The 26,876-nt window shown below is 32.2% G+C and overlaps 3 protein-coding genes and 2 non-coding genes across 12 annotated transcripts; 3 read left to right on the top strand and 2 right to left on the bottom strand.

The window, feature by feature from the left end:
* Positions 1 to 5,081, top strand: LOC114413256 (alternative NAD(P)H-ubiquinone oxidoreductase C1, chloroplastic/mitochondrial-like). The gene is made up of 11 exons (XM_028377537.1): positions 1 to 243; positions 395 to 597; positions 733 to 828; positions 1,610 to 1,676; positions 1,761 to 1,944; positions 2,337 to 2,430; positions 2,523 to 2,735; positions 3,960 to 4,361; positions 4,452 to 4,528; positions 4,614 to 4,717; positions 4,807 to 5,081. The coding sequence occupies exons 1-11, from the start codon at positions 189 to 191 to the stop codon at positions 4,944 to 4,946; spliced, it is 1,635 nt and encodes a 544-aa protein (XP_028233338.1). The 5' UTR covers positions 1 to 188; the 3' UTR covers positions 4,947 to 5,081.
* A 5,524-nt stretch (positions 5,082 to 10,605) lies between these two features.
* LOC114413257 (fatty acid amide hydrolase-like) lies at positions 10,606 to 17,635 on the top strand. Of its 3 annotated transcripts, none has more exons than XM_028377538.1 (20): positions 10,608 to 11,113; positions 11,417 to 11,526; positions 11,712 to 11,772; positions 11,998 to 12,185; positions 12,413 to 12,542; positions 12,789 to 12,881; positions 12,990 to 13,137; positions 13,273 to 13,385; positions 13,594 to 13,669; positions 13,755 to 13,826; positions 13,910 to 13,961; positions 14,137 to 14,208; positions 14,321 to 14,401; positions 14,600 to 14,700; positions 14,798 to 14,890; positions 15,593 to 15,661; positions 15,756 to 15,820; positions 15,903 to 15,964; positions 16,607 to 16,702; positions 17,140 to 17,635. In XM_028377538.1, the coding sequence occupies exons 1-20, from the start codon at positions 11,014 to 11,016 to the stop codon at positions 17,197 to 17,199; spliced, it is 1,842 nt and encodes a 613-aa protein (XP_028233339.1). In that variant the 5' UTR covers positions 10,608 to 11,013; the 3' UTR covers positions 17,200 to 17,635. The 3 variants fall into 3 exon arrangements, with proteins under 3 accessions (XP_028233341.1, XP_028233339.1, XP_028233340.1); XM_028377539.1 differs by having other exon boundaries at positions 10,611 to 11,113; positions 12,804 to 12,881; XM_028377540.1 differs by lacking the exons at positions 11,417 to 11,526; positions 11,712 to 11,772 and having other exon boundaries at positions 10,606 to 11,113.
* A 351-nt stretch (positions 17,636 to 17,986) lies between these two features.
* Positions 17,987 to 18,058, bottom strand: TRNAQ-UUG. The gene has a single exon. It is a non-coding gene; the product is annotated as a tRNA-Gln (tRNA).
* Positions 18,059 to 19,102: 1,044 nt separating this feature from the next.
* On the top strand, positions 19,103 to 19,187 carry TRNAM-CAU. The gene is given in 2 exon segments: positions 19,103 to 19,140; positions 19,152 to 19,187. It is a non-coding gene; the product is annotated as a tRNA-Met (tRNA).
* Positions 19,188 to 19,322: 135 nt separating this feature from the next.
* LOC114413260 (filament-like plant protein 3) lies at positions 19,323 to 24,450 on the bottom strand. Of its 6 annotated transcripts, none has more exons than XM_028377547.1 (6): positions 24,252 to 24,450; positions 24,086 to 24,139; positions 23,485 to 23,657; positions 22,559 to 22,763; positions 20,476 to 21,896; positions 19,323 to 19,853 (listed from the first exon to the last, which is right to left on the bottom strand). In XM_028377547.1, exons 3-6 carry the CDS (start codon positions 23,593 to 23,595, stop codon positions 19,524 to 19,526), a joined length of 2,067 nt encoding a protein of 688 aa, XP_028233348.1. In that variant the 5' UTR covers positions 23,596 to 23,657; positions 24,086 to 24,139; positions 24,252 to 24,450; the 3' UTR covers positions 19,323 to 19,523. The 6 variants fall into 6 exon arrangements, with proteins under 6 accessions (XP_028233348.1, XP_028233347.1, XP_028233344.1 ...); XM_028377546.1 differs by having other exon boundaries at positions 23,485 to 23,666; XM_028377543.1 differs by having other exon boundaries at positions 23,485 to 23,666; positions 24,049 to 24,139.
* Between the last annotated feature and the right edge of the window lie 2,426 nt (positions 24,451 to 26,876).

The raw sequence follows: 26,876 nt of genomic DNA on the forward strand, positions 1-26,876 counted from the left end.
GAAAGCGTGGACGCAGAACAGCCGCAAAGCTTGCAACTAACGCTTACCTCACTTCTTCGTTCTTCCACCCTCTTCTCTTTGTTTCCCACTCCTCATTTCTTTGGCGATGAAACCAAACTCAAACCCAAGTCAATTTCAGTGACTCAATTTGAATTTCGTTCAATCTGATTTTCGCTTCTCTGGTTACAATGTTGCACATTGCTTTAGCTGCACCGGTCTCTCCCACCGTCGTCGCTTTTCACCGTATGTTATCTTCTTCATCTTCCTCTATCATTCATCATTTCACCCACTCACAACTACGAGAAAACCGGGGGAAAGTTATCGGTGTTTTTATTTTTTTATTTTTTCTACTTTTAATAATTACATTGCATCAGCATTATCGTTGCTGTTTCAGGCGGAGCGAAGCAATGGAGCGCGCTAATTCCGAATTTTCGGAGAAGCAGGGGAATCGGTTCGTCCGTGTTCTCAAGTTCTCTCAGGAAACGATTGCAATTGCGGTTTTTCGCTTCGGGAGAAAATGGCGGCAATGGAGGTGTTCTGGAGGAGATATCTGAAGCCGAAAAGGAGCCTACGAATTTTGCGTGGCCGGATAACAAGGTTTTCGAATAGTTACAGTTTCTCTTTTGGATATCGGATCTATTTGCATGCGTGATTGGCCTGGGGAACCTGCGTTCCAGGTTGTGTTTGAAATTTCATCATGGAATTCACAGGAAAAGAATTATTTGATTGCAGAAACCTAGGGTTTGCATATTAGGCGGTGGATTTGGGGGCTTATATACTGCTTTAAGGTTGGAATCATTGGAGTGGCCTGATGATAAAAAACCACAGGTAAGTTGTCTTCAAAATCACGCTCTCTTATGGAATTTCATTTCATCAGATAACAGGTTTATATGACTGCTGATGTCTCTTGGTTTGATAGGGCATTAAAACTCTATGATTGCTTGTGCTCATATTGTCAGTATCTGTAAAAAAAATTCGATGCAATGGACATATAAATGCGTGTTACCACTGATGCAATAGGCATTTAAACCCGTAAGATTTACTCTGTTTGTTCAGAATCATAATCATTTTAAACTTCAGATATGCTTCTAAATTTCATGAACCAATGATAACACAAGAAGATATGTTCACTTAGTCTTTAGCTCACCGTTATTTTGACTTAATAAATATCATTTTATTGTCCTATACTCGGCTAAAACTACCTACCTTATGTTCAGTTATATAGGCTTCCTTAACCTAAAGCTGCTAACTGCTAAGTTCTAGTGCTTGCTTTTACATTTCTTAGCTCAGGATAATCCTCCAATTCAATTCACTCAACTGCATGGAAGTTGATATAAAAGCCATGATAGAAGGAACTTAGGAGCCTCTTCTTGGATGAAAGGCTGTGTCAGTACATCCACCAATGAAACAAAAAGGAAAAAGAATCACAGCAGTATCTTTAACATTTGCGAATGACTGTTTGATCAGAAATTATTTTCTTCTTCTATTACAACTATGATTACAATGTCTTATATCCATTCCCGGTGACTTAACTGTTAGGTTTTTCTATACACTTTTTGTTTACTTGTGATGTTTTAATAAAATAAATTCTTTGTTGAATATGGAGCAGATTGTTCTTGTCGACCAGTCTGAACGTTTTGTTTTCAAGCCAATGTTGTATGAGCTTCTATCTGGAGGTATGCTTTATTAAACCTAAACAACAATTGTGGTTTTCTTCTTTATTCCAAAATAATTCAACAGAATTACATTATGGCATGCAGAAGTGGACGAATGGGAAATAGCTCCTCGTTTCTCAGATTTGCTGGCAAACACTAGTGTGCAGTTTTTCAAAGACAGAGTAAAAGTTTTGAATCCCTCTGATCATTGGGGAATGAATGGATCCAAAGCATCTAGTTGTGGAGGAACTGTTCATCTTGAAAGTGGTCTTCTTATTGAATATGACTGGTACAATCTGCACTGTTTAAGTACCTCAGTGTTTTCTGAGAACAATTATTTTTTATACCAGTAATGTGATATGTTTTTCGCTGGCTCTGTGTTCTGCATATTAGCTTAGTTTCTTCAATTTGTAATTGATGGGTAGCATACTACATTTGTATTTTTTTTCTGTTATTTTCTTGTGACCGTGCTTAATGCTGACAGCTGATTAGAATGTTTGGGTAGGATCTTTTGATGTAGTTTGCTGAAATGCTCCTTTGTGTACTTAAATCATCTGTAAAAGAAAAATGAATTTTCTTATTGTTAAATGAAATAGAAATACATTTGTAGTGTTATGGTAAATAGAATTGCACCATATCTGTTGATTTGAACTTTTTCTTTTCTTCACACTGGACAGCCAGGCTGGTTCTTGCGTTGGGAGCTGAAGCTAAACTGGATGTTGTACCAGGGGCAATAGAATTTGCAATTCCTTTCTCAACGCTAGAAGATGCACGTGTGAGTGCTCTCAAATATTTAATATCTAGGACAGTCTATATCTTGCAATATTTATACTTCATTGATTTTTACATGCTTGTCTCTTGTTACAGAAAGTCAATGATAAATTAACAAAATTAGAGAGAAAGACCTTTGGTACGGACTTTCAAATTAGTGTGGCTGTTGTTGGTTGTGGCTACTCTGGAGTTGAATTGGCTGCAACACTGGCAGAGCGATTACAAAATAGAGGAATTGTGAGAGCTATTAATGTTGAAACAATGATTTGCCCAAATGCCCCACCTGGCAATAGAGAAGTTGCACTAAAAGTAAGTTGGTTAGATTTTATATTCTATGCTTATTGGAGCCTGAATATCTGTTTTGTACAACTCTGAAAATCATATGCAATTAGGTGATGATCCACTATGAATATGATGTTGGCTTTGTATTTCCTTCTATGGAAGACAGTGAGATTCACTGCTCTCTTCAAATAATTATTTTCCCTATTTCATGTTAATAAAGTTTAACAGAGTGAAGCCAGATATTTAGAGCTTTATGTGCAACAATTTTTTAGGATGTTGAATAAAATTTAATTTGTCTAGTAACTTCAAAAAATATATGCTTAAATTAAAATGTGATCGTTTATTGCCTGGGTTGAAGAAATGTAACCCAATGTAATCCTGATCATCATATAAGGCAAGATGATCCTTGCTCAAATTAGGTGTTGCTTCTTCTTTTAGTAGGACATAGCTAAGATTGAAAACTATTTTCTTCGTAAGCCTCATGATGCCTAAGTAAACATGTTTAGTACTTTAGTCATTTATAAGGACTCAATAATTTTTTGATTAATTATTTGGTAGGCCCCTATATATATATATATATATTTTTTTTTTATTTTTTTTTTTAAATTTCAAATAGGTCCCTAAACCTTGAAATTTGTCGGTGAATCTCTATAAATTTTTAATTTTTCAATTATTTTTTTGACACTATAGTAAGTACTCTAGTGGTATTGTGTGATTCATGTAGTCAACCTCACCTAGTGGGATAAGGCTCGATTGTTGTCCTCGCATAATAAGTACTCCTATTACAAATTTTAAACCATAGGGACTTATTTGAATTTTCTCAAGACATAGAGAGAGCTGCATAGTAATATATAAACCTAATTGTTTACCCAAAATATTCTGAAGAAGAAATTCTGAGCAGTTTGGAATTATATAATTTCCTTTCATGTAACTTCACTCCTATTCTGTAGTTAACTCTTGACGCCCATTTTTAAATAGATTTATTGCAATCATATAAGCATTAGCCCTAATTGAATGCTACATGGGTGCCACTCGATGAAATTGAAAACAATGTTTTTCAAACCATCTGCTTGAAGTCCTGCTTTCAATGTTGAAGCTTCTCCAGCATGCAACTAACCTGTTTCCACAGCTATTACTGCTTTAGTTTTTGCATGTCATTCAATTGTATTCCTCTTGCCTAATTCCATTACCAATGTTATAGCAAGTAATGCTTATGTTTTCTGAAAGGAAACACTGTTCTATGGATGTTAGGTTCTTTCATCAAGGAAAGTCGAACTTTTATTGGGTTATTTTGTCCGCTGTATTCGGAGGCTCAGTGATTTAGAGTCTTCAGATCCCCTGACAGGAGTAGATGAAAATAGTACTGAAGTAGTGCCTGATTTTGAGAAATATATATTGGAGCTACAACCTGCTGAAAGGGGAATGCAAAGCAAAATCATTGAAGCAGATCTGGTATTGTGGACTGTTGGAACCAAGCCTCCTCTTCCTCAGCTGGAACCTTCAGATGAACCATTTGTAATTCCACTTAATGCCCGAGGACAAGCTGAAACAGATGAAACACTTCGTGTCAAGGGTCACCCCCGGATATTTGCCCTTGGTGACTCTTCTGCGTTAAGGGATTCAAATGGAAGGATTCTTCCAGCCACTGCACAGGTGTAACTGCTGCTTGATATCCTATGACATGTATATAATTTTCAGGATAACATCATATTTATTTTCTGATTGTTTTCCTTTACCTTGCAGGTTGCATTTCAGCAAGCAGACTTCACTGGTTGGAATTTGTGGGCTGCAATCAATGGGCGTCCACTTTTACCATTTAGGTACTATTGCATTCAGTTTGTTTGATTATTCTGTAATCTACACACACACTTCTAATGCTATATCTGTTCCTATTGGGGGTGCCAGGTTTCAGAATCTAGGTGAGATGATGACCCTGGGAAGAAACGATGCTGCCATTTCTCCGAGTTTTATTGATGGGCTGACCTTAGAAGGTTCCATTGGTCATACTGGTAAGTTGGCCCCATGTGCCATTCTTCATTATGTTAGTTAAAAAATAAAACAAAGAAGAAAACAAGTTTGAGCTTTTCTGTTTTTTCAGCGAGGAAGATAGCTTATTTGATCAGGTTACCAACGGATGAACATAGGCTTAAAGTGGGGATTAGCTGGCTTACAAAATCTGCTATTGATTCTGTGTCATCGCTACAAAGTACCTTGTACAAGGTCCTTTCGGGCTCTTAGCTTCTTATTGATGTATCATGTATATAGCTTGGCTGAAACATAGATTCAACTCTAAAATACAAGATTCAGTACAGCAATTATTAATGATAATAAAAAGAAATACATGATCGAGTTGGAAGGGTCTGCTTTATTTAATTTTAACTTCCATCTTCTGCAAGCAATTTTTGTTTTTGTCAACAGATTTTTCATTGAAAATGCTCAGCCCATACATAAACAAACATAGGAGGCTAAAGGAAAAACACTAAAACAGTGCATAATGCATAAACAATAGAAAATCAAGCACCCATGTTCAAAGCTATATAACTAAATACTAACTGTTATAATGTTAGTATTTAGCTATATATGTTCATTCCCCGGCTATTTGCTTCCTGCATCTTTTTGAAATGTTTTTTTTTTTTTTTTTTCTTTTTTACCTTCCAAATTGGCCAAGGCCACGCAAGCAGTAAGCAACAACAACAGCATGTTTTCGTGGGCAATGCTTTGTGCATGTGCTGGTACACCAGCACAACACAATTTTGTTATTCCGTAAAGTTATGATTTTTATTTAAAATTTATGTATGTAAAAAAATACATTATTAGATTAAAATTAATTGTAATAAGGTTAAAAAATATTTTAGTAGATTTATGTTAATAAATTTATGATTTTTATTTATAATTTATATATGTAAACAAATTAATTATTAGATAAAATATAATTGTTACAAAATTTATTATCTGAATTTACATGTGTATTAAATATACATTAGAAATTTTAATGTTATATATAACGACATTAATTATTTTATAATATATTTGATTTATTAACTCAGTTGGTTAAAATATCTTGTTAATAACGCGAAAGTTATAAGTTTGATTCTTGCATGGGTTTGGGCCACTTATGGATTGACCAATCAGAAGGACAAAATTGAAATTGTGCTGTTGTGCTGGATACAATAGCAATTGTGCTGGGTGTACAAAACAATACCCAGTTTTCGTTGTCAGTTTTGTTGTTTTGGGCTTTTAAGGCCCTGTTACTATAAATGATATTAAATAGGCTTTTCTATTCTCACTCAACTTTCTGTTCTTTTCACCCCATTCTTTGTTTAGTTTTGCAATTTTCAAAAATTCTCCTGACGGAAAAATACGCAACGTAATTCCGTTGAGAATAGCAGTTCTCTATTAAATTCATCTATTTGGGGGGTTTGTCTCAAATTATGATGTTGCATTCCCAAAACCCTATGAATATTTTTTAACTAGAAATGTTATTCCTGGACATATCTACAAATACGTTTGGTTATTTTTTAATATTTCTAGGAATATTTTTTAAATTTTAGTGGGGTTAAAAAATAACTTCCCACTCATGTAACTTTCTCGTCCCCTTGTCATGGGAATAAAAAATAGTGTAAACAAGAAAATGCAACTTTTTTGAAAATGAAGAAGATCAAGAAATATTTTTTGATAATCTCTTAAAAAAACATGTAAATAAGGATTCTCACCTTCGTATTTTAGGAAAAAAAATATTTTTAAATAAAATTAATAAAATTAAATGATGTCAAATAATTTTTTAATTAGTGTGAATATATATATTTTTTACTTATATTTAAGAAGGGAGGAATTATTCTTTTTGAAGATGGAATGGGTTGTTCCCTTCCTATTTGTTAGTTGCTGTTTTTTTTTTCTAAGAGAGGAGTTTATTTTGTTTTCTTAATTATGTGTATAAGAAATTTTGTTAAGAGAAATAAAATTGATTTAGATAATTTTTACATTACGAAAGGATTCATTTTTAACTATCTATCAGAATATTCTTTTTGGAAGGTTATATCTCAATGTTATCCTTGGTATATAAAAAGAAAAAAAAATACCAATCATTGTAACCTCAATGATATTATATTGAAGAAACAATTGATCCTTCATCTCATGGTAATCATCATATAAAAAAATTATTCTAAAAAACTTTTAATTTTAATTTTTTAACATAACATTAATTACTTTTTTCTACTTATATCTTTTACAATATTAATAATATATACTACAAAACAAAAAAAAAATTAGCGATAACAATATTAATTTTATATTATTATTTTCTTTTATTTAATTATTAAATCTTATTAATATGTATAAAATATCGACCATAATTATAATGAGACGGGAGAAAATGAGTAATACTTCTTATTTAAGATTGTGGCAAAAAGGGGATTTTGTCTTTGGTGAAGTGGTGTAAGATTGTGGATATTAAATGAATCATTATTGATATTTTAAAAGTTAGATTGGCTTAATGGAAAGGTTCTATTTTCTTTTTTTTGGAGGAAATCCTCGTGAAGTCAAAATCATTCGGAAATGAATAGTCTCATTTTGTCATTAAGGGTCGCTAAGGCAGTTGGCACAAATCACATGCTCACCGATCCAGAAAGATCTAAATTATGAAATTCATTTCCTGCTACTTATTTTTAATTAAGAAGGGATATTAAAAAAAAGTAATACAGTGTGAAAATGAGTGGCTTCTGAACCAAAGCAAGGTCCTAATAAGACGTTTTAATAACTTCTTGCTTGTTATATGGTGAAAATAATTTATCTGCATTTTTTCATCCAGGAAGGTTAACCACGTTTCGTGTCTTGCAGTCAGAACTAAAATATTAAGTACGAGGGCTAAGTCCTCCCTGTTCCTTTGATTAATTTCAATTTCCAAATCACAAGCTATCACTATTTTTTATTTCCATTTGCTATCATCCGGATAATATCCTCTATGCCTTTCATTTTTCCTTATTGATTTGCATTTTCCCCTCACATGTCGCCTTCTAAGATTAGTTATACGTTAAATCAAGATGATGATATATGTCTAACTTGAGCTTTCAGTGAACTCACATTACTTGCCTGTGCAACCAGTTAATTAACTAGTCCAGTTTAGATAAAAATTTAGTATTAAGTGAAGAAATTTTGAAAAAAAAGTAACATGAATTCAAAATTTTCTATTAAGTTACACTTATGCATTTCATCTTTCAAAAAAAGTAGATGATGAAAAAACTTTTGAAAATATTAAAGTACATATATTAATTGTAGAGAAAATAAATTATACATTAATAATGTAAAATAATTTTACACAATCATTCATAAGGTAAAAACAATTTCCATTGATAATACACAAATATCAAACTCCTAATTTTACGATCCAAAGGTCATGCCATGTGTGGACGAGTATTTTTTTTAAAAAAAATAAAAGTAAATATTAATTATATGATATACTTAAATATAAATATTTTAATCTCTTAAATTTACCATACATCATAATCTGCGCACCAATTCAATAATTATAAGTATAACTCTCCGTTCAATTATACTCCTTCCATTATATATTGATGTTTTAGCTTTTTAATTTTATTTCAAAAGTATTGAAGTATTTTTTTTACAAGAAATAGCTTTGTTCAAGTCAGATGAAATAATTATAAACTATTCCTCTGAAATCTAAATGTTTAATACAATTCTATATTAATATAGAATTTGAACTCAAAGATTAAAATATGTAACAATCTTATATTAGCAATTCATCTAGGTATTTGATAGTATAAGGAATATGTGTGGGCGGAGAGAGAGATATAAATGAATCTTGTCATGTGCACAGGGTGTGAAATAATTGTCTCTGAACTAATGTACGGCAAAGCCGTGAGAATTCGACCTATTTGAATAAAAAGGATAAACTCTAATCATCGAAGCGTATATCTTGACCTGATATAATTTGTTTCCTAACCGCGAAACTTGCATGGGTAAATCGTACCAAAAGGTCCAAAACCATTTGTTGGTGTAGGAGTTTAATATAATTTGCCTTTCAATAATTTAAGAACATTCATTCCTTCAACTTCTTAGCATTTTGTTCACGACCATCAAATGATGTTAAAAGAAAAGGAAAAAAAAAAAAGATGACCCCGCTACTCATGTTAGGAGATGAGAAAGGTATGATTACAATTTACAATCAGATTATGCAAGTACTACTTAAACTGCTCCAGAGAGTTTATGGTAAACATTAATGGCCGAATTTGTTGGACAATATATACATCCATGTATAGTAAACTAATTAATGATGGACAAATTATGATGAACTACAGAAATATTAGTGTAAACTGAAGTTACACAAGCTTAATAAACTAATCAATGATGGACAAGTAGTTAATGAAATTATTCAATATAAAGCGACTATAAATTTATTTTGACTGATGTAATTTAGGTAACTAAATTAGGTTTGTTACTTTCTTACAAGAAGCTGCTGTGATGTTACTACCTTCTTCCCATAATTATTGATAAGAAATATTTAATGGATGTAATATATATATATATAATCTTTTTAATATCTCATTATTAGTTAAAATAATTATCTATAGTAGTTATTAAACAAGTGTATAATTGAAAAAAAAATAGACTTTGATTTTCTAAAATATCAGTTGTTTTTTAAGCAATTCTAAAATATCAATTGTTGTGAAATAAAAATGGGTTAAAACATTTGTAATTATGGGAAGTAATCTATTTCTAAGTTGCATTGCGTTGAACTGTTGGAGTAATCTATTACTTATTGATAATTTGTCAACCCAATCTATTTTTCGCAGGCTGATTCATTGTCCCATCTTTTCTTCTTTTTTAAAAATTACTTTACAACTAAATAGACAGCTATATATTCCTACTAACCCCTAAGCTATCCCTATACTCGGGCGGGATTCACGATGTTTTTATTATTATTATTATTACTATTATCTTTAATGCAATTCTAATAATACCATACAAACTTCATTGCACTACAAAAAAATCTTTCCTAATTTATTCATTAGTCAGTATCAAAATTTTAAAATATCAAAACATTGAAAGATATTATAGGAGTACCGACAAAACTATATTTCACATTTTTGCACCGACCACTAAAAACTAAAAAGCCATTCATTAGACTGTGTTTGGAAATCGGTTTGAATTGTGTTTAACATATATTTTGCACATTTCTATAAACAAAATATAGAAAGAATGGCAGTGTTGGATTAACATCATGGCCAAGTTCAGAAAGAAAAAGAAAAAACATTATGGCCAATGTAATGGCTATACAAACACACTAAATTCTAAAAATGATAAAAAAAAAAAGTAACTCCTTGGCGATTCAATTCTTATAATGAGTTATTGTTTTAGCAATTTACACTATAATAAATAAAAATTGAGAAATTATTTTTATGCATTTTAATACAAAATAAAAAAAATCATATACATGTACTTCTCTTTTTATATATTTTTTCTTTTTATATTATATGAGTTATATCACTTATCTCTTCTCATAAAAAAAAATACTGTCACTTATCTCATTTTTCTCTCGCTCTCTAATATCTGATTTGGTGTATATCTTGATAGAGTAAAGCACACTACAATAACTTCCATCATCAATCATCAATCATCAATCATCATGCATTAAATTGGATTTGTGGGTTTGACTAGCAGGTAGTCTGCTTAACCTGCGAACAGAATAGGTTAGGAGGAGATAATATATCAATCTATTTAAATACAAACTCATTTATTTAACTTGCAAATTATGTAGACGAGGATATCTTACTGGTTAAGTTAGAACATTTCTGCGTTAATCACGCGACGATGCGCAATATTCATATGATCATTCAAGGACAACAACAAATAAAAATAATAATTATAAATAAGATGAACTTGCTTGGTGTAGAGAGGAAAGAGCCAAAAGTAGCAAGCTAGTGAATTTTTTGACATTTTCTGCCTGCAGCCAAAACTAGACTCCACCGAAAGTACTTAAAAAACATTTCGGAATCTAAATAATATATGAGCTGAACAAGGAATAGCAAGAAGAATACAATGTTGAGCTCTTAGTTTCTCTCATACAAAACTCCACTCACCGTGTTAATCAAAAGTACTTGTTTTCTAGTTGTCCATACCATCCCCATCCATCAACGTGACAATTAAGATTTGTGATTATAAGAAGATTGAATTAATGTGTTGTACCTCTTGCTATCTCCGCCTATGCACCTATAAGAGTATGTAGTTTCTACTTTGTTGATAACCACATGCTCTCTACATCTTACAAAGAAGCATCCTCTATAGACTAATGGGTTTGTTCAGAAGTAAGGGTGTGATTTATAGGCCAGTGAAGGATGTTAACTTAGGTCCTGATAGCACTGAATTCTATCTCCAAGCCAATGTCAAAGGTTCATAATTCATTGACTTTTATTGCCATGTCTTGCTACTTGTTCTGATTATCTTGTTTTTTGTGCGACATGAGTGATTTTTTTCATTCATTGCAAGTTTATCACGGTTCACTTTCACAGTTGATTGTAATATTTTCAACTCTCTGGCATCAGAGAAGGCTATGATTATGTGGGTGTTAGCTCACAATGAAATATTTCCCGGTTTTAAATTGATTTATCTAGTTTAGAATTTAATATTTGTATCAGAATCTTTGGTTGTCAGAAAGTTTTAGTTGTTGGTAATGATCATTATTTCAATTATAGCTCCCCGCATGACTGGAATCCTGGTCAAGATTTTCACTTGGTTCTTGGAGTCTCCAATACTTGGACCCTTGCTATTGTATATATTGAAGGGAAACAATCTTATTCATAAAGTAAGCTCTTGGACCATGCTCAGTTCATTCCATTTTCATGAAATCTTGTTCCATTTGAACAGAATTTCATCCTGTGTACTACTAGTAACACTTTTTTATTAAATGATTGGATAAACCAGAAGTGTGGATATCACTTAAATAGAAATTTTCTTTTCCCAATTCATGGCCAGTTTTTATTTTTGCAGCTTATTACAAATGCAGACTTAGAAGAGTCACCCCTCTATGTTCCCTCACATCATTTTGAAGGTTTGTTATTTTCCACTAGGTTCTTTCCATCAGGTACAAAAGTGGGAGATTAGCTGCATGATGGTGTGAACATGAATATTATTTTGATTGCAGTTATCCTAATTCATAAATCACATTGACATATTGTTCTTTTTGTCTTAGATGTGTATTTAACTCAAATAACAAGATTTTCTCAGGATATTCTCAAATGGAAAGGGAATCTCTGATTTCAGTTTATTCTTTCAGACCACAAAGAACAAGAAGTCAAATGCTTGGATTCTGCTTTAACTCCAGAAGAACAAGTTCAACTTGCAATAGAGTGCTTACCTACATCTTCAGAAAAAGCACATAATGGAACAAACTCTTCGTTCTCTCGTTGGACCATAATGGATTATTCCAGAGCCTACAGCTCGGGAGAAATAACACCACTCATGGTATTTCATCACTTAGATATTCATATTCTTTTAGCATGTCCTCACCCTTTCATTATTGTGTCAACTCATTAACGCCAGCTTGCATAAAGTTCTATTGTTCAAACTTTTGCATTCAATGAATATTTGTGCAAGGTTATTTCATTTCATCTCATGTCCTTCATATTTGTAGTTGCTCTTAATTCTTATGCGCCTTTTCATTCACTAGCTTTCCTTTTTCATTTCCAAAGGTTGCTGAACGATTTATTGCCGCTGTTAATGAATCTTCAAAACCTCCACTCCGAATGGGATTTTTTATTCACTACAGTGCTGATGATATACTAAGACAAGCAAATGAATCAACTCTTCGGTATAAAAAAGGTACTGATAGCAATTTCAAGTGTCAATTTAAAATGGTAACGATTATCTTTCAGACCCTTTGATCTTTAGATGATGCAATCTGATGATGGTGTTATTGAAATTTGAAACTCATAAATCTGAATGGTTTTATGTGCTATTGAAATCAAGAAGATGTATGGAATTTACCGTCATTCGACTAAAAAGCTATGACTTATATATATGCTGATGTCAGGATGTGTCTTCAACCTTCTTTATATACCCATTCAGTGCATGTTTTTGCAGGGGAACCTATCTCTGTGCTAGATGGAGTTCCTGTTGCTATCAAGGATGAAATGGATTGTTTGCCATATCCAACTACAGGTAATGCAACGTGTTATCGTTTCACTAATGTGTTGTGTATTTAAAATTTCAAATGTTTTAGCGGTTGATCTCATTTTCACTTGACTGTCTAAATATGGAGTCCTCTAGGAGGTACAAAGTGGTTGCACAGAGAAAGGCCTTGTACAGATGATGCTTGCTGTGTTAAGCGTCTGAGATTATGTGGCGCCATACTTGTTGGGAAGACTAATATGCATGAACTTGGGGTTGGAATTAGTGGTATCAATCCACATTATGGGTATGAAACCATGAGTTATACAACATATATTTTATTCACATTATGTTACATCTTTTGTGACTTCTGAACTATGCACTAAAGATTTTGCACTAAATTAATTTATGACAAGAGTATTATGTTTATTTACTTCCGTAGGGCTGCTAGAAACCCATATGATACCAATAAGATTTCAGGAGGTTCTTCTAGTGGATCTGCTACTGTGGTGTCTGCAGGATTGTGCCCTGTTGCCCTTGGTGTTGACGGGGGAGGTATTTTATTTATATTATGAATTATGAAAGACCAAAGAACTCATTATTCATTATTGCTTATATGCTTTTAACATATTTATGTTTTAGCCAAAGTTACACGAATTTACCATAAAAGTCCATATCAGTAGGTATATGAAAATTAGACTACAATCTACATTCAAACAACAAAAGCTGGTTGAATTAATATTTTATTAGCATGCTTGTTCAGGTTCTGTGAGGGTGCCTGCATCTCTTTGTGGTGTAGTTGGTCTAAAACCAACTTTTGGCCGTGTACCTCATTCCGGGTAGGTATACAAATTTGTTTTGTCATGATTGAACAAATTCAGAGGATTGTGATGATTTAAAAGAATGATCTTTCCCTATGTTCAGAGTCCTTCCTCTAAACTGGACAGTTGGGATGGTTGGAATACTAGCCGGCACTGTTGAGGATGCATTGATCACGTTAGTAGTCCTTTCTATAATTTTCTTTCTTCAAGGAAGTTTTAAGATTGGTTTTACATCTTCTAATATTTCAATATTTACAGTTATGCAGCCATTAGTGGAGAAATTTCATCCCATCAGCCCTCTAATATGCTTGTAAGAACTTGTTTTTTTCTAAAATTCCAAATGATTTTATCACTAGTAATTTTTCAAATGAATCCTTTCTATGTTTCAAGTTTTCACATTGCTAATGAAGTTAAACAAACTGATCTGAATTTAACTTGCTACTAATCTTATTTAATTTCTGAAAATATTTTGTGCAATGCCTTAGACCAAGATAAATCTTCCACTGCTGCCCTTGACGAAGTCCATATGTGACATCAAGTTGGCAAAATATGGGAAGGTCAGAAACTTGTTTCCTTGTCTTGAATATAGTTTATTCATTCCCACACATAGAAAAAGTAGGTTGTTCTAACATCATTTTACACCCTCTAACCACTAATTCCATCAATTAGTGGTTTGATGATTGCAGTGATGATGTCATATTATGCTGCTCCCGTGCCTTGAGGAAGCTTCAGGATCATTATGGTTGGAAGGTAATGCAAATTTAACCCAAAAAAGAACAGTTTTAAATGCTAACTTTGTTATCTTGCTTAACAAATTTTTAGAAGCAACCTGTTAAGGGTAGAAAATCCAAATAGAGCTTTTCCAATACAACTATTGAGCCTTTCATTAAGAAATAGAAACGTAATTACTTACTGGCTAACCTTCGAACCTTATTCTAAACATACAAGACAATTGATGTCACTATCCCAGACATAGAAGCAATGCGCCTAGCACATTACTTAACAATTGGATCAGAGTGTTCCACTTGGTTTGATTCTTTTGGAGAAAAGTATGCAATCCTAAACCCTTGACTTTCTTCCTTATTATGGCCCTCTCTAAATTGACAGAGGGGTTGATTGCTGACATTACTAAAATTATTACCAAAGATATTTTGCAGAATTTGGATGGGACGCAAGGGTTGCACTTAACATCTATGGTGCTTTCAGTGGCAAGGAGTACATTAAAGCTCAGAAACTGAGGTAAGCTATGACCTGATTTTATTAATGAGTGACATGAAAAATTAGGATGAGAAATTCAGGTAACTAGAGTTTAAACTCAATAAACTGAAACCACAATAATAGAAAACATAGACAACATTTTGTCATCATATTGACAACTATGAGTTCCTCTCTTTGCTAAATATTGCGTTTGTAATCTAATCATTGTCTCTGGTCAGCAGCACAATATCACTTGGTCAGTATCACTAATTTGGTCGCTGGCATCAGAAGAGAGTCATAAAGGCTAAATTTCTAGATCTAACATTATAGTATGAATTATTGAAACAATACTAGAAAGTAGAAACTCAACTACTCGGAATTATAAGATTGACTTGATGGTAAAAAGAGAAGAAAGAGAGGGAAAGATGGTAGGTTCGATTCCTTTCCGCTAACAAAATACTAATGATTAACAACTAATAGTTGTCTTAAAAAAAAAAACTCAAAATACTCAACTGATTATTGAGTTCTAGCTAGTAAATCCTAATTTTTATTGTGCACTATTTTCAACATTTAATAAAATTTTCTTACACTCAAACTCAATACAATCACATTTAGTTTAAAGTAAATATATATATATATATATATGTGTGTGTATTTGACCATAACATTTGGCCATAACATTTGGCCACGTATGAGGATTTTTGTAGGCTTGTGAGGTGATACATGGTTGTTTATTATGATCAGGAATCGACAGTTGCAGTTTCACATGAAAATATTTGCTGAGGCAGATGTCATTGTGTCACCAACAACAGGGTTTGTCTTGTTTTCTCATAATGCCTTTCTTCTTTGGATTGGTAGCAATTTTTTCTTAGGTAGTAACACATTGCCTAATATTTGTTTGTAACAGTGTGACTGCATACTCGATTCAAGATGATGCACTAAAGACTGGTGAACTTGACTACGTAAATGGAGGTATAAAATGAAATTCATATTTGTAATGACACTTAAAGTTGTTGGTAGCATAAATAATATCTACCATTTGCCGCAATTTCAGCTGCACTTGTTCGGTATTCCATATCAGGAAACTTCCTAGGACTTCCTGCTGTGACTGTACCGGTATGATTATGTCTTCCTTTTACTTGGTTACCCCTTTAATGTTCGTTACTTATACTTACACCCCAATAGTTAGCTTGTGTTTGGTCTACTTAACAAATGCTACATTATTTTTTGAGTTTAAGAGATATGCACAGTCAATAGAAAAAGAGTTTGTGGACAATCAACAAATTAGAAATCAACATCTTTTATAATTTGTAAGTCATGAAGTCAACAAATTTATCGTATATAATTTGTAATAGGATAATAATATAAATTTTTTCTACTTATTCTTTTTTTGATAAATTATAATTTTATCTTTCTTTAATTCTTGATATGCATTTTTGGTCCCTTATTTTTTATGCGATTTCAGTCCCTACATTTTATAAAATTTATAATTTTGGTTGATATTTAATTTTGTATATGCTTTATTATTTTTATTTTAACCTAATTGAACTTTACATCTCACATAGGTATCATCAAAAAATAATTTAACTGATTAAAATATAAAAAATATTTGCAAAATTGAAGATTGGACTAAAATTATATATTTCTAAAATATGAAAAATAAAATCACGGGAAAAATAAGGGAATCAAAAGAGACCAAAATTATAGTTTATCTTTTTTTATAGATTAAATGATAGCTCTATCATCCTTTCATCACAGGTTGGATACGATAAATTGGGTTTGCCTATTGGGCTTCAGTTTATAGGAAGGCCTTGGGCTGAAGCAACACTGATCCACTTGGCATTTGCAACGCAGGTAATTGAATTTGTGACTGCAAAAAAGTGTGGTCCCTAGTTACTACTACATAATACTTCATCTAGAATAAAAAAATAAGCAAAAAAGTCACTTGCTTAGACTTAGATATAAATAAATTTAATTAATTTTATTTTAATTAATGATATTTTTTTAAAAAAATATCTTTTGTTTAATTATAATTTAATTTTTAAAGACTTTTTTTATTTATAATATTAAGTTCCAATGAAATTATTATAGAAATAATCTTATTCTTTACTTAAAAATAATAAAATTAAATTGTATTAATTAAATTTTTTAATTAATATAAAATTAATTAATTTTGCTTATATATGAATTTAGAAGGAGTAAGTAAACATGTGATAAATCATTATTTTTTTTGTCATCCCAGTGGTGATCCAAAATTAAGTACTAACATCATGGTGCTGTAATGATCTCAGGCCATATGCTTAGAATACAGAAAGCCAAAGATATTTTATGATCTGTTAAGAAAAAATTAAATGGGGTGAAGCATGTCAGAAGGAAGTATGCACAAGCAGTGTGTCATGTCTTTTCAAGCGAAAGCATAGCCATGTTATGGCAAGTTTCAGTCATATCATTCAAAAGCAATAGTGCTGTAGCAGGGTAGGCTTATACATGGATTGAACTAATGAAATTTAGGTTCGGAAACATTTTGTCCCAATTGTGTACAAATTTATTCGTCCGGGCAGGCTTACCTATGTATAATGAAGGTGAACAAGAAGAATGAGAATGAACATAAAAAATTCTAGTTTTATATCATAAGATCCTCTGGTAATATATGACATGACATGTCTTTATGGGCCTTTTTTTTGTGATGGGATCCTATATCTTTTTAGTTTTTATGATATAATGAGTTATTATGTAATAAGTTTCGAAATTTTACTATACTGAGCTCATTTGTTTCTTTTGTATGAATGACTTGGTCAAATTGTAACTTGTGGGTGTTTTATCTTTTAAATAGTAATATTTGATGTATCAATTTAAAAGTATGATAATATTATCATTAGTCATTAGAAGAGTATAATGTGTCAAAAGAATGGTTATTTTACATAAATGTTATGAATATAGTAAAAAATTAATATTATATTATTTATGTTCTTAAAAAAAGAGAATTTATGAATAAATAAATAAACAAACAGATTGATGAGTCGATAATATACAAAAATTGAACTTGGATAATGGTAGCAAATATAGGAAGTGAGAACTCTATCCTGGCCAAAAGTTCCATGTTTGAAAAAATAAATTATAATTAACACATTTTTAAAAAGGTCCTACCGGGAGTCGAACCCAGGTCGCTGGATTCAAAGTCCAGAGTGCTAACCACTACACCATAGAACCACTGCTAAGGAGTAGGTGTTACATATACTATTTAAATGTTGGACACTATGAATCCCTATTAATTTGCTGGATCCGAAATATTTTAACTACAGAAAAACGTGACAAGAATAAATTTAAAATGCAAATAAACAAAATAACTTCTCTTTATTGGGATTTTTCTGAAACCACTAGTATATATAAATGCCAATAACGGGAGAAGAAAAGTCATTTGAACAGAAATTAGTAAGAGGTTTCTCGTCTAATAGTTAAACAAGAAGCTACTATGTCATTCGATTTTACACCATCACATTTTAACCCACAATTGTAATATACTATGTTTGTTTATAGAGAAAAAAAATTATATATTAAAAGTGTAAAAAAAATTCTAATTTTTTAATTATAATTTATTATGTTCGATAAATTTATCAATTTTTATAATAATAATTATACTCATAATCATTTGTTATTAAATGATAATATAATAATATTGTACATGGTCAGTTATACATCATTATTAAACTCTTTAAACTCTTGTTTATAAATGTTTACGTTTAAGTTGGCAGTACATTTTTATTTTCAATGTAAGAAATCTTCACTTGTACTTTAAATTCTCAAAGGGACAGTTCCAAGTGGCTGAGTTGCTCCTAAACAGTGGCCCCTCTGTTCAGCTAGTATTTGTGATGGGCAGCTTATCACTCAGCCATCATGCTTTGCCTTCTATTTCTGATTTAGTGCTCTTTATATCTCCTTTCTATGTTAGACTCCCTAAACTATTTTATTTTTTCTTTCCATGATTTAATGCAAATAATTAGGAACAGTTATAAACCCAATTTAATTTGTGCTTCCCATCTATCTGTTTCAACTCCAAAAAAAAAAATACATATTAATTCATAAAGTGAGTTTTTATCAAAATCGCCAAGAAATAAATCACCTTTTCATATTTTTTTAATAAAAACTTCAAATAAACAGACTCATAATATGATTAGGTTTTTTTCATTAGGACAGACGTAAGTTTCCTACGTTTAATAAAATAAATTATTAAATAAATTAATGATAAACAATAAAGGGGTGGTGGCGCAGTTGGCTAGCGCGTAGGTCTCATAGCTTTAGAGTAATCCTGAGGTCGAGAGTTCGAGCCTCTCTCACCCCAAAATCTTGTTTTTAATTTTATTTATCTCGGCGGAACTAGCTCTAGAAGGTACAAATAATTTATTTTGTACCTTGAACATGGGGGTACTACTACCAGCTGTCTTATTGTCGAATTGCAAGAGGAATAGGTCAAGGATGGCTAGAAAATAACATTTTAAAATTTGGACTTTTATGTATGGCTATTTTTGGCTTTGAACATTTTTACTTCAAGCATTACTATTTATGTAAATACGTAAACTTGGATTCATACACGTTGAATCCAAGCGATAAAAAATGAACAGCCCAAATTTACAACTCAACCTCAACCTTATCCTTTCTAGCTTCTCCACAATTCCCTTCAGCGAGTTCCTCCTCTTTTGCTTACACTCTTGCTTCTGGGGATGAACTTACCAAAGCCATTACTGCTTTTCTCATTGGTAATTGGTGAGTTAAACGAAATGGGTGACTCAGAATCTTTTTTGGGCAAGCTCAAATCACTATGATGTAGTTTCAAATGTTCACCACCATTTTGGTGACCTTTAGTGACTTGACAAGTTGACTCCATAGGGTTGTCTGAATCAAGTAGAAAGTCTTCCAAAGTTGCAAGGGATTTTAACTGCTGTCCAAGAGATGCAATGGTCTTCTGGCACTCAGCAAATCTACTAGCAGCCCGTGCTAGTTCCTTTTCCTGCAGAGAACATGCCAAGCTCTTTATATGAAAAGTATAAAATGGGCGACGCAAGATTTTTGTTTGTCAAAAACTATTATTTGTATTTGTCTATTTAGGCACCAAATGCATTTCCAACAAGTCTTGTGGAAAATTGACACATATCAGTTTGACTGAATTTTAGCTTCAAATTCTCACTAATATGATATGTGATTACATTTGATATATAAGCTGCAACAGAAATGAATTGGGAGCAATGCAAGTATAGTCCTGAAAAGCCTTGGTAAAATGGGCAGATATGTGAGCCACAGGCTAAAGATTATTATTCTCTACTCAAATAGGCTATAAGCATGATTGTAGAAATCATGCTACCATATTGTACTTTGGACTCCAGAAGCAGAGAAGTTGCTTGACTAGCAAGTCAACAACAACTAAAAAAGGTTTGTCGATAGATCATTAGACCATGATTTATGATTACAAGGTTTCTCTAAACCCTCACACGAGTTTTTCCATCAAAATAGATGGCAAAAGATTGAAGAATCATGTTTATGCATATAGCACTTGACAAATTATATAATAAAAAAACAATGCTAGAGGTAAGGCTTAAAATATTAGGTTTCCTAATAAGTGTTAGCAAACTGACCTGTTTTAACTTCAAATCGAGATTAACACATTCCCTATGCTTTATCTCGGTATCTTGCTGAACTAGAACTTTGTGCTTCATTTTTGAAAGTTCATCCTCCAATTTTCCCCATTTGATTGAATTCTTAGCAGACAAAGCTCGCTCCTTCTGAATCTTTTCCTCCAAAGAACGGATTTGTGAAATCAGTTCTTCAACCTCAGTTTGAGTAAGTTTGAGTGTAGACTCAACTATCGCCTTCTTTGCTTTTGTTGCTTTTAGTTCTTCACATGCTTCTTGATTTGATTTTTTTGCAAGAGCTAACTGGGTTTGAAACTCTGCAACCTTCAACTCTGCTTCCCTTGTCTGACTCTCTGATGTCTCAAGCTGCATTTGGTACTTGGTTAAAACCATGTCTACCTCAACTTTACCTGCTTCCATTTTCTTCAGCTTCTTCTCCAATTCAACATTCTTTTGAATCATAGCTTCCATTTCAGCTTCCATTTTCCCCAGCTTCTTCTCCAATTCATCATCCTTTTGAATCATAGCTTCTATTTCAGCTTTCATTGTAGCCTGACCAACATTAGATTGATCTGATGCCACTCCTTCCCTAACAAAACTGCTTCCACTTTCACCATCTGGCAATGCAGCAAGCCTTTCCATCTCAAGGAAATCATCCATGAGATTGATCTCAGTTGAAGGGACCGCATGATTTTTTCCGTTACCCTTTTCATTCTTGAATTGATCAAGTTCCATAACTAAAGAAGATGAACATGAATCGAAACGGCTTAGCTCACATTCATTCATCTCCCAGCCACCTAATTTACGCATATCACTTTCAACTGCAAGTAACCTATCTCCACTATCTGACATGCTATCTGTGAAGGACTCAGCATAAACTGAAGATGCAGTCACAGACCTGTGATCATTGACAGAAAATGTTTTGCGAGTCATGGCTTTCAGTCTACGGCACTCAGCTTCAAGCTTAGCAACCTTCTTGACACTCTCCAAATGTTGCTTGCTAGCTGTCTCAGCTGCTTGAGATCTCAAATCCCTCTCGACTATCCTAAATTCTAGTTCCTCTAGTCGAGATTGCAGCTCATGTTTAAGACTTGAATTCTCTTTCTGCACAGCCTCTAGTCTCTGGTGAAGATCAAAACGAATTGATGCAGCAGCATCTGCTTTAACTGTTTGAAGTTGAGCCTCAAGTTCAGCAACTTTCCTCTCAAGTTCAGATTTTTTGGATTCCCAGTCACGAGAACTATTCACAACAGCCTCAACAATCTTTTGCTCTTGCACTTCTCTAGCTTGTCGAAGCTGCCTCATACACTCTTTGAGTGCCCCATCAAGATGACCAACTCGGTCTTCGAGAATTGAGTTCTTCTTCCTTTCAGCATCAAGCTTTTGTTTTAAAGATGACACTTCATTTTCAGCCTTCTCCCAGCCTAAATAAAATGAAAAGCAAATCAAAATCTTTTAGTCAATTAACATAGATATTCTAGCAGGAAAAGAAAATATTTTTTTCAAATAATTTGGGTCAAACTTCCCAATAGCCGTTAGAGAAGAAGATTGTGATACTCATGGCTTCACAAGGTAAGAAAAATGCACCCTGGACAAGCAGGTAAAGCACATTTTACTAGACGGTCCTAATATGAGCATAAATTATGGATCATGCACAGACAAATTTAGCTGTAGTTTTAGACATTCTTCAATCAAAAGCTGAAAAAAGTCAGCACTAGAAGAAATGTAAAACAACAAAGTAAATCACAGCTGCAAAGGATATATTGCTTTCTCATTTGATAAACCTATCCACCAAACCAGGGAAATTTGTTGGTACACAAGATGGACATTGATGAATAAAATCTTTGAGAAAGAAACTAATTAGTATACCATATGAAGAATCAACGAATTTAAATATTGTCTGAAATAAAAGTGCCCAAATCATTATCTAAAAAAGTTAAGAAATCTTCACAAAGAATTTTCCTTTGTGATCTCCTAAAAGTATCACTTTTGGGGTTGAATGCACCCCACATTTTTTAGTGACGGTAAATATTTGAGGTAGCAATACTTTCAGTGACATGCATGGAAAGGACCAATCAATAAATACCTGAGACAGCTTCTTCTGCAACTTTAGAATGCTGCTTTACTAAGTCTTCTTTTGCACTAATTGTCAGCAGAGCAGTAGCTAATTTGTCTGTAATAATTTTCACATCTGTATCTTCTTCTTTACTTTTTTTGGGGGTACTAACTTCTTCATTCGGTGCAGCCTTAGACGTGACTTCAGGAGAAAAACCAGCTTGGGTTGGATATACCTTTACAACATGGAGAAAAGGATCAGATTCATCGTATAACTTTCCAACTAGCAAAATTCTCACACTTATATGGGGATAGATTAAACATAAAGTCCTTCATGCTTAGAAAAGGAACATGTCAATTTAAAACCTGCAGACCAAGCAATAACCATTGTTTTCTTCTTGACTACACATTACAAGCTATCTCAAGTAACAGTAGGAACAATTAGAGTTATTATTCCAGTCTCTTGTACTATTGACTCAGTGAAACTTTTGCAATAAGGCCACCGATTCTATTCAAAAGGGTACAAATTTTTTTATAACCAAGCCTTGAAGTCATATCCCACCCTCTAAATTATTCATCACCTTCAACAAAGACTATGATTTTCACTTCAGAAAATGTCCACAACCCAGACAATCTATTCCACCAACAACTGTAATACATATCCAAGATTGAATTGTCAAAGATAAGATAGAAAGAAATAAGAGGTTTTAAAAAACGGTGTGCAACCACAATTGCGGCTACAACATCAACGTTTTCTAGATTTCCACAACCATAATTGTAGCTGTATCTGCCACATTTATCTGCAGTTTTCCATAATATGAAGGATGCGGACAAAACCGGAACCGCAATTACAAACTGTGTTATTAAGCCTAAAAAGCACATAACAATCTGTGCAATCAAAATGGTAAAACACTTTCAATTTAAACACACTGATACCACTTCCATTCCAATGCCCACCTGTTCATCAGAGAATCTTTCTGAAAGAGATGAAATTGAACCAGAACTCTCTGTTTCACCTGGACTTTTCTCAGATGACTTCCTGCGCCAAAGCCAACTCCTCCTGTCCATCTATAATATTATAAGCAAAAGCAACTAGCTCCACCTCCCTTATTCCCACACAATGACCTCACCTACAACACCTTACACAACACAAAAAAAACTCAAAACTTGATCAGGAAAACAAGTGTCAATTGGTATAGACAATGAGAACAGTCAGATAGCTATCAAAATCTGCATTCTGCAAGTAAAACCCCCCACCACAAGGGAAGCAGATATGAGAGTGAAGCCAGAATCAAGCTTCAAAGAGAGCAGAAGCAAGTGGTTAGTTATGAGCTTTGCTTAGAATTCAATTCTCACCCAAACGCATCTACCTCCATTCTCAACTTTTATTGAAAAGCTTCCCATAAAAGGGTAGTGCCTTTGAATGGAAGCTTGAAAGGGATCACTCAAATCCCAAACGTCAAAATTATATTTTAAAAAAAATTGAAGATTTCAATTAATATTTCATGGCCATTACTCTACACTGGAAATTGTAACAACTTCTCTGACAGTCACCAACCAAGGACTTCTCAAATTGACGCGATTGAATCCAACATTGAGAGAAAAAAAATATCTGCAAAAGATGAATTAAAGTGATTGACCCACTTGAATTATCTCCCACGAGATTGCTTAACAAGAAGTTTGACAAGTACCCAATTGAAAGGGACAAGAATGGGATATAGTACCTTCCAGTGTGTGGAAAGACAACCTATGGAGATCGGAGAGGAATGTCAGAGGAATTTTTCAGAATTCAAGGAACATCATGCGAAGATTCAGAAATATTATCCAACACGTTTCCTTGTTACAAATAAAATCCAAAAAATGAAAAAAAGAAATAATGAAAGAGAGAGAGAGGGTGGGGAAGACCATGTGGGGGGGAGAGAGAGAGGAATAGAGAGAAGAAAAAATAAATAAAAAAAACGAGAAAAGTGTTATCATGCAATGCTATGCTAGTTTTATCTTTTTTGTTGTGTTTTGTGCTGTTTACTTTGCGGAGATTTGGTGGTAATTATTACATGTCATGGAGATGTGTGCGCGTGTTTTATTTTTTTATTTTTTCAAACGAGGGGCGCGTTATTCCCGCTCATTGGTCCTTCATTCTCACTACAAAATCTGATTCGATTTTTGTTACTGTTGGTGTTTTTTGTCCTCTGATACTATGTTACTCACTGTACTTTGGTGATGGCATGATCGTGTTACATTACATTCTTGTACTATTCAACTTGTTATTTTCTATCTTTATGCATTTCAACGTGCGTCATTTCAGATCACGCTCAGTGAAGCTAATTTGAATTATTATTAGATAAAATTCGTGAGTGTTTGGAAGGGCTGAAAGGATAGAGGTGAAAGTGGAAGTGTGATAATACTATGAATGTTGTTAAATTTCATCTTTCTTTCATTTTTTTTCATCTCTTTTTATTCTTTAAATTTTTCTCTTTTTATTCATCTCTACTAAACACATTCTTTCGAAGATTAATTAAATTTTATATTATAAATTAGATAAGAGTCTTTTGATTTTGGTCTAATGAATTCTAATTTACCAACTATGTGAATGGTACCTCAATTTTGATGATGTTGTGTAATAGTTATTTTTGTGTTCCTGTTTGCATTGGGTTGCTGAATGCAGATGAAGAGCCTTGTTAAATGGTGCAGAAATCGTATTCCTGTCTATTCTATTGGAATTGAGCTTCACAGAAATGAGCTAAGAATTCCGGTATTTATTTATTTCTCAACCTTAATTATAGGCGAGATTTATTAAATAGAATATATAATTGTACATGTGGAATGCTATTTTTTTTTAGGGGGGAGTGCTACCTGTTTTTAGGTAAAATAACTTATTTGTACTTTAAATATATTAAAATGTATTATTTTTTAAATTAAGTTGAATAGACCAAATGTATTTATATTGACATTTTTTTATATTATGGTATTGATACGAATTATCTGTTAACTGATAATTAATGTTTGTGAGAAAATTTAACTACTTTATGTTAAATTAAAAATAATCTTATTTAAATCAAATAAGACTATTATTAATAATAAAATTTTCTTTAGAGAATACAATGAAACTATATGCAAACATTTAAATAATTCAAAATCACAAAAAATTACTGGTTAAACTTAAATAAATTTCTATCAATTAAATGATATGATGAATAATTGTTTAAAAGTTATATTTAACGACCCTAAAATAATACAAATATAATTTTTAATGACACCTTTATTATTGACTTACTTCATGACATTTTGTTAAGATCATATCATTTATTAAACTAATGAGAAGTTAACACACACGCGCACACTCAAAATTAATCTTATTATCATATTATATTATATTTATTAATATTGAAAAGCGCACATATAAATTAAACGTAGATAATAGCTAACCTCCAAAGGCTATAACTCATTTATTTAAATTACGTGTTTGTTTTTATAATTTAAACTATGTATTTCTTTATAATGTTGTTTGTGTGCTTCATTAGACTTTTTTTTATCCTAAAACAAATATTCATAATATACTTTATGATATATTTTTGTCACATTTTTTATATTCGTAAAAAATCATTATAAATAACAAAATTTTGTAGGTTTTATTTTTTATTTAAGTTCCATTCATAATCTATATCTGCAATAAATTGTAATTAATAATAAAAATATATTAAAATGGTATATTGCTAGTTACTTCCTAAAAAAAAGGTCCAATTACGAATGACTTCTTTTATCGAATCGCAAGACCAAGGCAGTAATCAGCAGGCCTAACTTGTTTGACTTTCGGGTTATGTTGTCCAATCATTTTTTTAAATTCCATTAATGTTGCTGTTTAAATTTATGTTGATATTTCTTAGAATAATTATATTACGTTAATCCAATATTGCGCCGTCCAATTTATTAAATAATAAGTGGAAATATTATTGATAATAACAATAATGTTTTTATATTAATTATATATTAAATTAAAATAATTATTTTACGTGCTGGTAATGCATATATAAGGAAGTGCTGGTGTATAACTATAATGTTTTTATATCGGTCTATATTGTTAAATAACTAAGGGGGGAGAGAGGGGGTGGTAATGCATATATAAGGAAGTGCTGGTGTATAATTTAAAATAATAGTGTCCAGTAGATAATGCAATATATTGAGTGTTTATGTAATTTTACGAAATTTAAGGGAGTCTTAATGTAATTTATTCTAAATTTAGTTTAATAGTTACCATCATTAAGTTTGTGCTTGGATGCATGTCCCCACATATTTTTAAGTATTTGCTTTCAATTCATGGAATTGATGCAAAAGCTAATAACTTTCTTTAG

The sequence above is a fragment of the Glycine soja genome, chromosome 5 (genome assembly GCF_004193775.1).
Source record: "Glycine soja cultivar W05 chromosome 5, ASM419377v2, whole genome shotgun sequence".
Taxonomy (NCBI): Eukaryota; Viridiplantae; Streptophyta; class Magnoliopsida; order Fabales; family Fabaceae; genus Glycine; species Glycine soja.

What these genes read in the sequence shown, in the direction of transcription:
- LOC114413257 (XM_028377538.1), top strand. Translation starts at nt 11,014, where the DNA reads ATGGGTTTGTTCAGAAGTAAGGGTGTGATTTATAGGCCAGTGAAGGAT. An exon ending in AGGATCATTATGGTTGGAAG is followed by an intron (nt 14,402 to 14,599) that starts GTAATGCAAATT and finishes TAAACATACAAG; the next exon opens with ACAATTGATGTCACTATCCC. An exon ending in TTCCTGCTGTGACTGTACCG is followed by an intron (nt 15,965 to 16,606) that starts GTATGATTATGT and finishes CTTTCATCACAG; the next exon opens with GTTGGATACGATAAATTGGG.
- LOC114413256 (XM_028377537.1), top strand. Translation starts at nt 189, where the DNA reads ATGTTGCACATTGCTTTAGCTGCACCGGTCTCTCCCACCGTCGTCGCT. An exon ending in CACCGTCGTCGCTTTTCACC is followed by an intron (nt 244 to 394) that starts GTATGTTATCTT and finishes TTGCTGTTTCAG; the next exon opens with GCGGAGCGAAGCAATGGAGC. An exon ending in TTGCGTGGCCGGATAACAAG is followed by an intron (nt 598 to 732) that starts GTTTTCGAATAG and finishes ATTTGATTGCAG; the next exon opens with AAACCTAGGGTTTGCATATT.
- LOC114413260 (XM_028377547.1), bottom strand. Translation starts at nt 23,595, where the DNA reads ATGGACAGGAGGAGTTGGCTTTGGCGCAGGAAGTCATCTGAGAAAAGT. An exon ending in AAAGATTCTCTGATGAACAG is followed by an intron (nt 22,764 to 23,484) that starts GTGGGCATTGGA and finishes CATGTTGTAAAG; the next exon opens with GTATATCCAACCCAAGCTGG. An exon ending in TGCAGAAGAAGCTGTCTCAG is followed by an intron (nt 21,897 to 22,558) that starts GTATTTATTGAT and finishes CATTTTATTTAG; the next exon opens with GCTGGGAGAAGGCTGAAAAT.